This window comes from Cyprinus carpio, chromosome B2 (assembly GCF_018340385.1).
Source record: "Cyprinus carpio isolate SPL01 chromosome B2, ASM1834038v1, whole genome shotgun sequence".
Taxonomy (NCBI): domain Eukaryota; kingdom Metazoa; phylum Chordata; class Actinopteri; order Cypriniformes; family Cyprinidae; genus Cyprinus; species Cyprinus carpio.
The window spans coordinates 25,960,855-25,976,367 of record NC_056598.1 but is presented as its reverse complement, the minus strand read 5'-3'; the positions used below and the strand labels follow the sequence as shown (position 1 = coordinate 25,976,367).

Below are 15,513 nucleotides of genomic sequence, written 5' to 3'. Positions count from 1 at the left end.
AAACAAACCATCAAACTAAAAAAACAAAAAAAAAAAAAAAAAAAAAAAAAAAAAAAAAAAAAAAACACTAAAGTAGATTCTGTTTAGCCACTTTGCACAGTATAGGTGTGGACAGTGGACAGAAAAATTGTTTGACAGATTGAAGGAATCATGATGAAAAACTATATGAAATCCAATCTGACCGTTTATACTTTCCAAACCTGATTTTAATCGGATTTCAAACCACATACACATGTGGTTTGGATCAGGATTGTAAACATCAGATTTCATGTGCGTTTTGGTTTATCATTTTGACTACCAAACAAACTAGGCTTGGGTCAGTAAATAAATAAAATGCAATTTGCTGCCTGTCTGAACAAAACCTGTATAAAAAGTTATTTGTCCAGTTTTTAAATGACTATCTCACAGTTCATGTGCTAAATAAGTAATCTACAGTGGTGTAAAAAAGTGTTAATGTTTCAGCTCATCAAACAAATTTGAATATTAGTCAAAGATAAGTAAACACAACATTTTTTAAATGAAGGTTTTTATTATTAAGGAAAAACAAATTCAAAAACTACATGGCCCTGTGTGAAGAAGTGTTTGCCCCTCTGTTAAAACTGTGGTTTATCACACCCGAGTTCAATTTCTCTAGCCACACCCAGCCCTGATTACTGCCACGCCTGTTCACAATCAAGAAATCTCTTAAATAGGACCTGCCTGACAAAGTGAAGTAGACCAAAAGATCCTCAAAAGCTAGACATCATGCCGAGATCCAAAGAAATTCAGAAACAAATGAGAAAGAAAGTAATTTAGATCTATCAGTCTGGAAAAGGTTATAAAGCCATTTCTAAAGCTTTGGGACTCCAGCAAACCACAGTGAGAGCCATTATTCACAAATGGCAAAAACATGAAACAGTGGAGAACCTTCCCAGGAGTGGCCTCTGACCAAAGAAAGAGACAGAGCACAGCGACGACTCATCCAAGAGGTCACAAAAGACCCCACAACAACATCCAAAGAAGTGCAGGCCTCACTTGCCTCAGTTAAGGTCAGTGTTCATGACTCCACCATAAGAAAGAGACTGGGCAAAAATGGTCTGCATGGCAGAGTTCCAAGACAAAAACCTCTGCTGAGCAAAAAGAACATGAAGGCTTGTCTCAGTTTTGCCAGAAAACATCTTGATGATCCCCAAGACTTTGGGAAAATACTCTGTGAACTGACAAGACAAAAGTTGAACTTTTTGGAAGGTGTGTGTCCCATTACATCTGGCGTAAAAGTAACACCGTATTTCAGAAAAAGAACATCATACCAACAGTAAAATATGGTGGTGGGAGTGTGATGGTCTGGGGCTGTTTTGCTGCTTCAGGACCTGGAAGACTTGCTGTGATAAATGGAACCATGAATTTTGCTGTTTACCAAAAAATCCTGAAGGAGAATGTCCGGCCATCTGTTCGTGACCTCAAGCTGAAGCGAACGTGGGTTCTGCAGCAGGACAATGATCCAAAACACACCAGCAAGTCCACCTCTGAATGGCTGAAGAAAAATGACTTTAAAGCTCATGCTTGAAAACCCTCCAATGTGGCTGAATTACAACAAGTGGACCAAAATTCCTCCACAGCGTTGTAACAGACTCATTGCAAGTTATCGCAAACGCTTGATTGAAGTTGTTGCTGCTAAAGGTGGCCCAACCAGTTATTAGGTTTAGGGGGCAAACACTTCTTCACACAGGGCCATGTAGTTTTGGATTTTGTTTTCCCTTAATAATAAAACCTTCATTTAAAATCTGCATGTTGTTACTTGTGTTATCTTTTACTAATATTTAAATTTGTTTGATGATCTGAAACATTAAAGTGTGACAAACATGCAAAAAAATAAGAAATCAAGAAGGGGGCCAACACTTTTTCACACCACTGTATAAGCTCAGAGAGGTTCACAGACTGGATGTATGAGGACGGAAATAATGTGTCTCTTTTCCACTGCGGAATCATCCAAAGACAAATCAGGTACTTAGTCTGTCAGTTTTCAATGCACCAAGTCCCAAAAATATAGAATAAACTTAAAAGACCTCATACACTCAAAACACACATAGGTCCAGTGGAATGTACAAGATCAAATTCCTTCCCATGTGCCTTAACTTTCTATTCACTGTAAAGCCTGAGTTTCCAGAGTGACCGTTCCTCTGGTAAGAGCAGGTCGAGGTGTGTGTGTGTGTTAGTGGCTAGAGGCTCATGCTGCTTTGTTGAACAAACCCCAGCAGGGCTCAAGAAAACACATTCCAGGAGTTAATGACCAAAATGAGGGTAAAATATTGCATATTTACCACACACTGGCATCCAGAGAGAGAGAGGGAGTGAAAAAGGAAGAGAGACAGACAGAAGGAGGGAGAGAGAAAGCGATCAGGTTTATAAATCTGTGTGAGAGCAGGACAATAGCTCACTAGAGAGCTGACAAATACGCAAGAAGACATTCTTAAGACATTAAAGGGCAACAGAGCAGCAGTGTGTGTGTGTGTGTGTGTGTGTGTGTGTGTGTCAGTTTTTTTTTTACTCTCTCTATAATGGGCGTCTCTGTGCTGAGTTCTATTCTTAGAGCTCGCTGAACATGAAACACACTCTCATAAACACACAAACACACACACTCCCAAGAAACGTGTGTAGCTGACAGTCCCACCCTCACACAGCCAAGACTCCATCACCTCATGAGGACCAGAAACTGCTGACCGAAAGATGGAAAGAGAGACAGACAGACAGTCAGACAAAAGTGCCAGTGACAGTGCGAGCAGGAGTCTGAGGTCAGTAAGATTTATTTTAAAAGAAATACTTCATACTTCTATTAAACAAGGATGCATTAAATTGATAAAAAGGGACAAAAATTATTGTTACAAAATAGTTCTATTTCAAAGCCTTTGAACTTTCTATCCATCAAAGAATCCTTGACAAAAATGTAAGCAGCACAATTGTTTCCAACAATGATAATATATTAACAAGAAATGTTTCTTGGGCAGCAAATCAGCATATTATTATGATTCTGAAGGGTTATGTGACACTTAAAACTGGAGCGATGATGCTGAAAATTCAGCTCTGCCATCACAGCAATAAATATATTCAAACAGAATCCAGTTATTTGAAATAGTAATAATATTTCACAATATTACTGTTTTTATAGTGAGCTATTTTTGATCAAGTAAATACAGTCTATTATAGTATTTATATACATTTATATACTATTATAATTTTATAATTTATATTAAAATTATATTAAAATTTATATACTATTATAATTTTTATTTAAATAGTTTTAAAAAGATATATTTAAAAATGTAAAAAAAAATCAGTCTTCAGTTTGAATTTTTATTTTATTTGAATTTTTAGCAATTTTGTTGTGCTTTTGCCATTTTTATTTTCATTTGAATTTTTTTAGGTTTAATTTATTTCTGGTTTTAGTGTTTACTTCCTGTTAGTCATTTTAGTTCTTCAAATTTCCAAGGCAACATTTAAAATTTTCATTTAGTTTAAGAATTTCAGCATATATGTGTATATATATATATATACATCACATATATACATACACATATATACACATAATATATATATATATACATATATATACACATATATACACATACATATATACACATACATATATACACATATATACACATACATATATACACATATATACATACACATATATACACATATATACATACACATATATATATACACATATATACATATATATATATATATATATATATTGTTTTTTGCTGAAATTCTTAAACTATGAAATATATATATATATATATATATATATTTTAGATATTTATATATATATTTTTATATATAATGTCGATTTTCTCAGAGTTTGAAATTTTTTTTTTTTTTTTCACCCTCAGATTCCAGATTTTTAAATAGTTGTATCTCAGTCAAACATTGTCCTATCCTTACAAACCATACATCACTGGAAAGCTTATTTATGCAGCTTTCGGTGACGTATAAATCTCAATTTTGACAAATTGACCCTTATGACTGGTTTTGTGGTCCATGGTCACATTAACATTTATTTCTGTTCATTTAGCAGAAGCTTTTATCTAAAGTGACTTGCAAATGGGTTGACCAGGCCAGCACAGGCTAGAACTGATGTGTCAGTGCAAAACATGAATTAGTTATTTAAGTGCTCACAGCTTCCAAACACTCACAGCTTAGTGTTAAAGCAATAAGCCACGAGGGGCTATGCGTTCAAGCAGTTTTATTACAGTTAAAGAGCGCTGTTAAGCATGACGCATCACAGCAAATTGATTTTATAAATCAAAGCAACCTGATTTGTTTGAAACATTTTCAAGCACACAGTGTAATATAATAATTTGTGTTTTCAGACAATTAGTTTTCTTACCACATTTGCATATACTGTAGCATAAATGTCACTCATTTTGATAGATTAATGCTTAAAAAAGAACAAACAATTTCAAAAACAGCTGACTGTATAAGAAAAATAACATCAATTTAAGAAATATTCCATCTTAGTTGTATACTTACATACAAATATTGATATTTGAATGAAAATAATGGATATCACTATAAAACTACGAAAAGAAACTGTTAGCAAATACTCTCCCTTTAGAAAATTTCTCCTTTTGTCAATTGAAACAAGTAAAAATGCTAAAAGACCCCTATAAAATGTTTAGAATTATGGATTTCAAATATATTAAATGGCTACAGCTACTCATTTTATCATCCAAAACTGCAAAACATTTCCATTTAATATCTCAGCAATATTAACCTTGATCGTACTTGCAGATTGAAAAGCACACACTAAAAATAACCATTTGCTTCTCAATAAATTTATTTTAAGAAAGTTACATATTTTCATTGAAGACAAAATGTTGATTAAAAATACTTTTTTTGTAATAAAATGATGATAAAACTTACATTCATTGATAATATTAATCAAAATAAACAATTATTTCACCTATAGCTAACCAACTAGTATGACATTAACCTTACTACACTGTAAAACTTTAAGTTTGTAAATAGAACAAAGATTACTGAAGTATGTTTTCCAAGAAAGTATGTCCTCTTATTCAATTTGTTAATCACCATTTATGTGTAAATACTTGTAAAATGTACTCTGTTCCAAAGTAAATCCTATACCAAAATATTTATGCGTATATGTATGCTGTTTACAGTCTACTCTGCTCATTAATATGAATTAAGCTGATGTGTAGTCACTGGTATGCATATATCAATCACTGTTTTATCTTCACTGGAATGTTGTTGATATTATGCCCAAAGTGAAGTCAGATGTGTTCAGATATGTGACGGCCAGCAGACAGGCAGTGAGTGTTCAGTGAACTCTTTACAGAGCTGTAGCTCTCTAGCCACTTCAAACAGTGTGTTCTGTTCTCCCTGAGGCCTCAGACAAGAGACGAGCCTTTGATACAGAATACCACTATACCGCGGTCACACACACCTGATACCCTGCTAGAGAAGGGACTGTTGAGAAAAAAAATAGAGGTCAAGTGATAAACCAGAGTAAATGATCACAGTTGACCCCCAATCAGACAAATGACTGAAACAATTAACACTGCAAATGGTTAATGTGTCACTCCAAACCTGTATGACAATGTCATTTCCCACTGATGCAACTGAATTAAATGCAATTAAATGAAAAAAATACAAAAAGCACCATAAATGTAGTCTATATACCTCATTCATTAGATGTCAAAAGAAAATACTTGCATTTAGGGACAGACCAAAATTGCCTAATTTTGAAAAAGTGCCTAATTTTCATGCTTATAATTTGATTATGTGCATAGTAAATAAAATTAATAATCACTATTTCTCACACAAAGATATTCATGGACCATTTTAATGGTGGTTTTATGAGCATTTTTGGAGTTTTACAGTCCCTGGTCACCACTTACGTTCGTTGTTTGGAAAGGAGCAGCTCACTAAATCACTCCTTTCATGTTCCGTGGCAGAAAAGAATAAGTCATACAGGTTTGGAACAGCATGAGAGTGAAACGCAACTGAATACAACTGAATTTTCATATTTGGATGAGCTATTCATTTAATTGATGTTGTAGCTCTAGAGCAAAATCCACCCAAATGTTCTGGCAGTCCAAACAGGATGGCCAGTACATTAAATATGTTTTCTGTACTGCAGTAAAGCAGACTGTCAGAGAACAGTAGTGCCACAGGTCAACACAAGCCTGTTCTGATACTCTAAAAGTGAAAAGCACATTTACACTCATGAGGGTGATGACATGCTGTGTGTGCGCTGAAAAACACACAAACACACACCCGAGCACAGAGATGCTATTGTGTCTCCACACCCAAAAGCAGCTGTGCCGCTGGCCTGTCCTCCAGATTCCTGTCGGGGATATTTACGGGGAATTAAACGTATTTATTGAGCTTTAACGGGAGGGGTGGGCCACCGGTGACCTGAACTACAGGCATCACACCACGGCTGGGTTGTTTCATGTGTAGTTTAACTTCCACAGAGGGAATCTTATATTTCATTCGACTATATGGCAATCAGAATTTTTGTCTTAATTTCCAGTAAAAATGTCCATAAAAACAAGAACAAAAAATTAAATAAATTATTTATAAATTATAAAATCACAAACCTTACTAAAATGTGTTAAATTTATGTTTTAAACAAGAAAAAAATTATATATAAAAAAAATTAAGATATATGTGGAACTCAATATTACATGCATATTTGCCTCTCAAATGCATTTACCTATTTTTAAGTACTTACAAATATTTTAAAATAAAATATTTTATTAGACAGATACTTAGTTGACCGAAACCTAAACACTATTATCAGTACTGAACCAGAATTATTTGTGACATTTTATTGCTTCACCAAATATGCAGGATTTCAGAAGCATTATAATACATAAACCTGCAGTCTACTGTAATGGAAACGATCTGAATTGCTAGTTCTCCAGATGGCCATTTCTGCACTTGGGCAATAAATTGTTAAGTTACAAACAATGAGTGCAGCCAGAAATGAGCTTAAACTGTGGGCTAAGGTGGAGACCAGCCCATCTGAGATGAATCTGGTTTGAAGGTCTCCAGACATTCTGCTATGTACACAAACAAATTAGTGTGGGTTGAACTCCTCAGCAGCTATCCTAAAATATCAATGTGAGGAGAGCAACGTCAGGCCAAAGTCAGGGATGGTCAAAGTTGTTACAACTGCTTAGGTCAAACCAGACTTTCATGCACTGTGATTAGAGTATCAGTGTCAACTGTTAACTACTGTAACTAGTTAATGAGTTAGCAAAAATGCTAAATTTATCACTTAAGATGCATTGAATAGCAGTTACATCTTTCTATTATGATTGCAACACAAGAGATGCAATTAATATGTCATTAATAATGGTTTCAAACAATACCAATAGTGCAAAAGAAAGAACAGCAAAGAAATAAAGCAAAAGAGAAGGAAAGAACAAAAGAGAGCAAAACTGCAAAAGAAAGAAGGACCGATTGAAAGTTGCAGAAAAAAAGTGTGACAGAAAGAGTTGAAGAGCAAAAGAGTTAAATAGACAAAAATGATCAGTATTTCTATTCTCTTTCTGAGACTGTAACATGGCAGATTCCTCTGGTGGTTTTTAGCATTTATAATTGGAATAGGAAATCACCTGACCATCTGGGAAAAAGAAATTCAGAACTTTATCGGGGGAAACAGGGGTGAATATGAGAGAGAAAGAGACAACATATTTTATGTTTTTCCCTTATCAGTAATTTTCAATAAATAATTTCATTTCTCTGTTAGTTTAAAGGCAAGTTGGAAATAAGTGCTCTGATGGCTATCAGATATAACAAATATTAATAATGGAATGGAAACAATCAAAGCCAGAACAAAGAAATTGACTTTTAAAATAAAATAATACCATGTTCTACATGATATTTCTTGTATGTATATTTCCTATGCAAGAAAATAATAATAATAATAATAATAAAACTTTAATAAAATATAAAAAAAAAAAATTCTTAAGTAGAGGGTCAAAAAGAAAGCGCAAAAGAGTGAAAGAAAGATAGTCAAAGAAAAATAGAGCAAAAGAAATTAAATTCAAGAAAATAAAAAAAAAACATTTTATTAGTAGTGGTAGTAGTTCCAATAATAATAATAATAATTATTATTATTATTTATCTTAATTATTATTATAGTGCTGTTGTTATAAATTAATGTATGTATGTATTTATTTTCATGTATTATATTCTGAAAATAACACTACATTAAGGTTTATTATTATTATTATTATCATTGAATAAAACTGATGCCTTATCTCAATGGAAAGAAGAGAATAACATACTAATACATAAACTGGAACCACTTCTACATAATTCAATTAAAAATCAATTTATAGCTCATAATCACTTTGATGAACTTGGTTATTTTCATTATAGTTCAAACTGAAGATAAATTTCATATAATAGTGTGGATGACGCATGAGTTTATCGTGTGAGTTAAAGCTGTTGTGTGTATACAGTATGTGTTATGTGATGCCAAATGTGATATGTATAAACTCCCCTTCTCCACAGCCAAAGCTGTTCAACTCATCTCAGAGTCTGTACTGGATGCCGCTAATTAGGCGGAAGTTTCATCTGTTAGTTAATTTCGAAGAACATCAGAATCACTTTGATGAGCTGTTTAATTCACATCTCAAAAAGAGCCATCTGCCCTTGTTTCAATGCATGACTGCTCCATCAGGTCTATCAGAATGAGAACAGAACATCACAAACAACAACAGGAAAACGTTTCTGAACACATCAGCACATTCCTTTAACACTGCCTGATGTGATAACAAGCACTGGAAAAGTTGTTTTCTTTTATCATACAAGTTCAGTGCATACAAATGCAAGAAAATTAATCACATACAATAAACTATGTTATTAAAAAAGAGCTCTGATTTGTAAAAACTGGTCAGATATTACAAATATCAGCTGCAATTGAATAGCAGCTGAATTTTAGTAAAATAATACCATTTTCTATTCTACGTGATATTTCCTATATGTCTATTTCATATTCAAGAATTTATTATTATTATTTACTACTACTACTCATAACAGAAAAATCTTAGAAAAATACTACAGTTATATTTGATTATTATTTCTTATATTTATTTTTATATTTAAATTAAAGGGATACTCCACCCAAAATGAAAATTTTGTCATTATCACTTACTCCCATGTCGTTCTAAACCCGTTTCTTAAATGAAAGTCATTGTCAGAATACTTCATCTGCCATCAGACGTGCAATCTGGGTTATATGAAGCGACGGGAACACTTATACGCGAAGAAAACAAAAACAACAACTTTATTTAACAATTCCTTTGTCAACAGTCTCCTCTGTGTCTATCCATATCACCGTATGCTGCGTATGCTCTTCTGTATCATCCGCGCCACAAGGATGTGCTGTTTTCTTTAAAATCAATGCTAAATACACGTAGAAACAGCGCACCCTTGTGGCGTGGATGATACAAAAGAGCAGTCGTTATTTTTGTTTTCTTCGCTTACAAAAAGTGTTCCCGTCACTTCATATTACCCACATTGCACGTCTGATGGCAGATTAAGTATTTTGACAACGACTTTCATACCTTTTATGGACCTTGACACTGTTATTTACTTGGCAGTCTATGGGACATTCAAAGGCCTCCCGGTTTTCATCCAAAATATCATAAATTGTGTTCCAAAGACAAATGGAGCTTTTACGGGTTTGGAACGACATGAGTGTGAGTGATTAATGACAAAATTTTCATTTTGGGGTGGAGTATCCCTTTAATATACAGTAATAAAATCAATGCTTTATCTTAACGGTTAAAAGTGAATTATGTACTAATCAGCACATTCCTTCCAGCAGGCCAACAGGTTTTCTTTAATTGTAAAAGTTCGCAAAAACAGGACAATCAATAATATAATGCAAAAAAATTACCACTTGTGGTCACTGACAGTAATCTCTAAGGTAGCGTCTTCCATGAATCACCTACACTGAAATCACCCCATATCCCTTACAAAAAATGATGATGATATTTCAATGAATACCATGGTGTTACCATCATACCATGCTCAGCACTGTGGTATTCCCTGAGACACAGCTGATGGATATTCCTGAGCTCAAACAACACTCACATTGTGCAAAACAGTGAACTCATGCATCATGGAGCTCAATTCAGCCAAGGCAGAACCAGAAGATAATTACCCTGCTTCTGTTTACAAGTTTTAAGATCATCACACTCGTCGAATTGACTTCTAATTTGGTATAAAAAAGAAGTCATCTTGGCAAATAGCGGAAATATTTTTTTATATAATTTTATGACATAATGCTATAAAACATGCAAGTAACAATGTTTTTTGTATGATTTTCAGATTCCAAACCTGTATGACTTCCTTATAAAATAAAGATATGTTAAAATACTTTTATGTTTCACAGTAGAAAGGAACAAACTGATTAGTAAATGAGCAAATTATGAGAGAATGTTTATTTTTAGGTGAACTATCCCTTTAAGGTGTAATAAATGTAGTGTCACCAAAACCTGATATTCCTTACCATGTTGAAGAGCTCGAGTTTGTTTTTGATATCCATAAGCACAGGGTCAGCAACTCTGACTCTTACTTCTGGATTCTGTCTTTGAGCACGAACTCCATTGCCCACCACTCTTGCAGTATAACTGAGAGAAAGAGAGGGAGAAAGACAAAAACATTAAGAACCCAGCTGTTATTTGCACCATAAAGCCCCATCAGAATTAACTTTTGGTTGAGGTCCCTTGGAAGCTTAAATCGTCAATCTACTGTTTGGCTTTACCACAACATAGACAGCATTCTGACCTGACAGCTTAGAAGATCAATACAGCCTGGACTTCTAGATCCCCTGCCAGAACTGAGATATTATAAAGTCTAATTGTTGGTGTGTGTGCTGTGGGAAGGGTGGGGAGGATATATTTGAAAGTATTGATGAGACAGTGGGTAAGAAAACACTGCTTTAGAATAATAATAGAGAAGCCTGTAACTGAGGGTTAGAAATGAGGCTAATTAGAGTCTTGTAGAAACCATAGAGAAATGTGACTGAACTGCTTACAGTACATACTACAAGAACAGGGATGAGAGAGCTATTATTAGCATAGATATATAATTGCTAATTGACAAATAAGAAAGATGAAAAGAAGTCTGACAGTTCGGAGTGAATGTGAGGTGCAATAAACAGAATGATTTAATCAGAGGAAAAGTGAATAGTACAGAGAGTAAGAAAATATAGTGGAGATAACAGGAAAGGTTTGAGAATACCTTATTAAGGTGAGACCAAAGGGAGGATTAAAGAGATAAAGATATAAGAATAGAAAGTCAGAAAGAAAGACAAAGGGGAAGAAAGGATGACCCAAGGAGAATGAGGACAACCTGGAAAAGGAAGCGGAGCTGAAACTGGGGTGCTGGAGCTGACAAAGGGATGAGAATAAGGCAGAGTGTGCTTTTTGAGGTACTTTGTGGCTGAAGGTTTGTGTAAAGATTTCTCTTGAAGGTCTATGTTGAGGTCTGTTGTTCTTGAGGGGTTTTGTAGGGGCGCATTGTTCCTGAAGGTTTGCACTGAGGTCATTTTTTTTTTTTTTTTTTTGATAACTTTGAGTGAGTGAGTGAGTGAGTGAGTTAGTGAGCGAGTGAATAAAATAAAGCTAAACAGAAACTTACTGTTCTAAACAGCACAAAACAAAATGTCTAAAAACTACAATAAAAATGAAAACTGAAAATATTAAATTATTAATTACTATAATAGTATATAAACAATAGTAAGATGGCACTTGTTGAGGTCTGTTGTTTTGAGGGGGTTTAATTGAAGTCTGTTGTTCCTGCAGGTTGGTGGTGAGGTCATTATTGTTACTGTTACATAAAACTAGAACAATTTAAATTCTTTTTTTGTAATTCAAATAAAATTGAAATAAATATGAATATTAGAAGAAAAACCCGAAAAAAAAAAAGTTGTTCTAAAGGGTTTGTATTGGGTTTGCAGTACATTGCTCTTGAGGGTTTGTATTAAAAAAATACGTTCTTCATGGTTTGCATTGATGAATGTTGTTCTTGAGGGTCTGTATTGGGTTTGTGGTACATTGTTCTTGTGTTGAAGAACGCTGTTCTTGAGGGTATCTGTCGATGAACAACAATCCTGAGGGTTTGTGTTGAGGTGTGTTGAAGTACATTTAGACACGGCATGAACAGTTTAAAGGTAACTTAAAGAGACCAGACTGAGGAATAAACTGAAGCGCTGAGTGAGCAGATACATTTATTCCTGGCACCTCAGGGTTCAGGAGCAGTAGCTACTGCACTAATGAAGCATCCATTCAGGACTGAATTACTGCAATGGACACGCCACAGGGTGAAAGGAGGAGCAGAACAAAGAGGAGTTATTAGCACAAAAGTGGAGAAGAAAAATCACAAGATAAAAAAAGAAGAATTATCAGTTCATAAAGGAAAGTTAACAGCTTCCCTAAAGTCTTAAACACCTGCACACACACACAAGCCATCTAATTATAAGAGCAGTACACCTCTTTCTCTCTCTTATCATGCGGTTCCAAAAAAATTGCCAGTATTATTTCTGAAAGCCTGAATTTTCAACCCACACACTAAAAATACATTATTCATCGCCCAATTTTAAGATGTGATGAGAACACAAACAGAAGAAATACTGTATGTATATGGGGTTGTGCATGTGACTGTGAACATTAAAGGAATTTTGTGTGGGTGCACTTTTTAAATATTGGATTAGAGCGATAAATGAGATTAAAATGATTTCTAATGCATGAAATAAACCAATGTTATGATCTACCAACCACACAAACGAACACTAAAGAGCCTATTTCTAGAGCCAAAAATCTATTTGATTTCTAAAGAACATGCATTAATTTGATAAAATTCAGCTGTATCTAATATCACACCTCTCAGACTCATGTCTCATTTGAGTATTGTCTTTTACAGCTATACATTCGACACAATACCATATTGTGAAGGAAAGACTGATGTAGCAGCTCTCACTAAAGAAGTCTGAAAGCCTATAAGAGTTGCCTCATACTCCGAACTGAAGTTCTCCATTCATATACACAGGCAATCTTTTGCTGCTTTAATATGATGTCTCGAAGAGAAAGGCTCAAACTCTCTTTCTCTTAATGATGGTGTACTAAGAAAGCCTATAATCCCTGACCCAGAGGAGAGAGTTAGAGAAGCAAGAATCCTAGAATCATCCTTACTGAACACTCTATTGATTCAACAACTAGCACTTGCTCTATTCTGGATATCCTTTATCGCAGGATCATTCTGCATTACTGTAATCTGCTCTCTCTCTCAGAAAGATAAGTATGAAAAGATTGTGTTAATAGAGGCCAGCCACTGTTCAACAGCCTTTTCACATTTGTTTTCTCCAAAGAGAGTTTTAAAAATCTTCAGTAAAGTGTTGTGATCTGATGTGATGTGAACGAAATAACCAACATTCCATTTCATTTGACGCTAAAACGTAGAAATAGAAAAAAGGGGGGGGGGTGTATTTCATGTTTTTATGTAATATATATTAAAACTGTATATAGTAAACAAATAAAAAAAGAATAAATAAATGCACCTAAATGAAAATACACTTTGGTGAACTAACTGAAATAAAAATGAATATTCACAAAAATCTATTTTAGCTTCATGGTACATAAAATTTGAAAGCTTTTACCTGGCTGCATTAAACATGAACATGCTGCTGGATGGTTATAAAGCTAGGCAGCCCTAAGAGAGTAAATATTGTTAAACATTTCCATTATACTAGTTAATGCATTAAAATTATCAGGCCGGAAATACTAAAACTAAAATCTAAAACTGAAAAAAAAAATAATAATAATGAAATAAAACTGAATCAAAACTAGAAAATGCCAAAGAACTAATAATAACAAAACAAAATGAAAATAAATGAAAACTGAACAAATTGAAAATAAATTTAAAATTTATCCTAACTACACTAACTCAATAAACATAACCTAATAAACAAACAGCTCAGACAGCCTTATATACAGAATAAACATACTCAACGATGCAAATAAAAACCAACTTTGAACAAAACTCCAAAAGATAAACATAAAAAGCAACTCTGACAGGATGCAGTCTGGTTCCCAGCAGGAAGCAACTCAGCGTTGCAAACATCCTATAATCACTGCGTTCCCAGAGCTTCATGGAAACAGAGATGATTCCAAAAGCTTTGAAAATCAATGATGGTTGAGCGTGAAATGCACATGTAAATGCTTCTGGTCATAAGAAAATCAAAAAATGTGAAACATGCAAAACAGAAGCTAATAATTTTGTGAATTGTGTTAAAGATTCACTGACTCAAAAATGTTCTTATAATGCCACAGAAGAACATTCTATTTGGTCTTTAGAAAACCAGGAAAATTCAAATTTTGTTTTAACAGATCCCAGGAACCAATTTTCTGACCTGGAGAACCTATAACGTACTGTAACATCAAGAACTTTTTTTTAATCATCGAAAAACTAAACGAACAACTCAGTTATCTTATAGTGAAAAGCTGCAAAGACCCATTAAAAACCCATTAAGAGCGAAGAACTTCATCTTCTCATATGTTTTAAAGCAAAACAAACCCAAAATAAAAATAAACTGTAAAAAAATTGTCCCAACGTGACATAGTATTTGTGTGAGAGAGGAAAGGAAAAAAAAGTAACAAGATCTTAGATTGCAAACAGCAGAGCTGCTCTGTAATTAATGGGGCGGCAGAGAGTGAATGAGAACCACTAGAATGTGCAAATCTGATCTGGATAAATTAGAGGTTTGGAGCGCGATAAACTGGCAGAGACAGCCATGACACAGACATGGAAATTACAAGCTCGGAGTTATCTAACTTTCTCAGAATACGCCGCTCCGCTGCCTGTGGAACGGACAGCTCAACTGTCCTCCATACAACTTTCTCAGACCAGAGACACAATGGGAGCCTGCCTGCACGAGGACAAACCAGACAGAAAACAGCAATCAGACACCGCTGAGGAAGAGCTGCTCTGAAAGGATTTGTGCTTTACAGAATGTGTCATTCATCTGAAGTGAGATGTCAAAACCAAGTCTTGAGACCAGAATCAATCAAAATTCATCCACCTTTTTTCATTTTCTAACTAAAATGTAACCAACCGTCCACCCATCTATCCATCTAATCATCTATACATCTATCTAGCAACTATCTATACATCTATCCATTCATCTGTCCATCTATTATCTACTGTATCTATAGCCAACCATCGATCAATCCATCCATCTGTCTAACAACCATCAATCTATCCATTCATCTTTTTATCTATCTGTCTATCTAACCAACCATCTATCCTTCCATTCAACTTTGTATCTATTATCAATCTATATACATATATATACATATATATATATATATATATATATATATCCATCTCTTATCTATCTATATCTAGCCATAGCTTCTTAACTAGCGATTTAACTGAAAAAGTATCTAGCCAATATGGCAAGACAGGTAGTTTTAAAAAAGTACT

General features: G+C 34.2%; 1 protein-coding gene across 2 annotated transcripts in view; it reads right to left on the bottom strand.

Annotated features, from left to right (window-relative positions):
- gpc5c (glypican 5c) overlaps positions 1-15,513 on the bottom strand; it is a 116,954-nt gene that overhangs the window by 31,753 nt on the left and 69,688 nt on the right. For both annotated transcript variants that reach the window (XM_042718914.1, XM_042718913.1), the window contains one exon: positions 10,541-10,661. In XM_042718914.1, the coding sequence (XP_042574848.1) occupies positions 10,541-10,661 (121 nt within the window). The remainder of the gene's footprint in view (positions 1-10,540; positions 10,662-15,513) is intronic.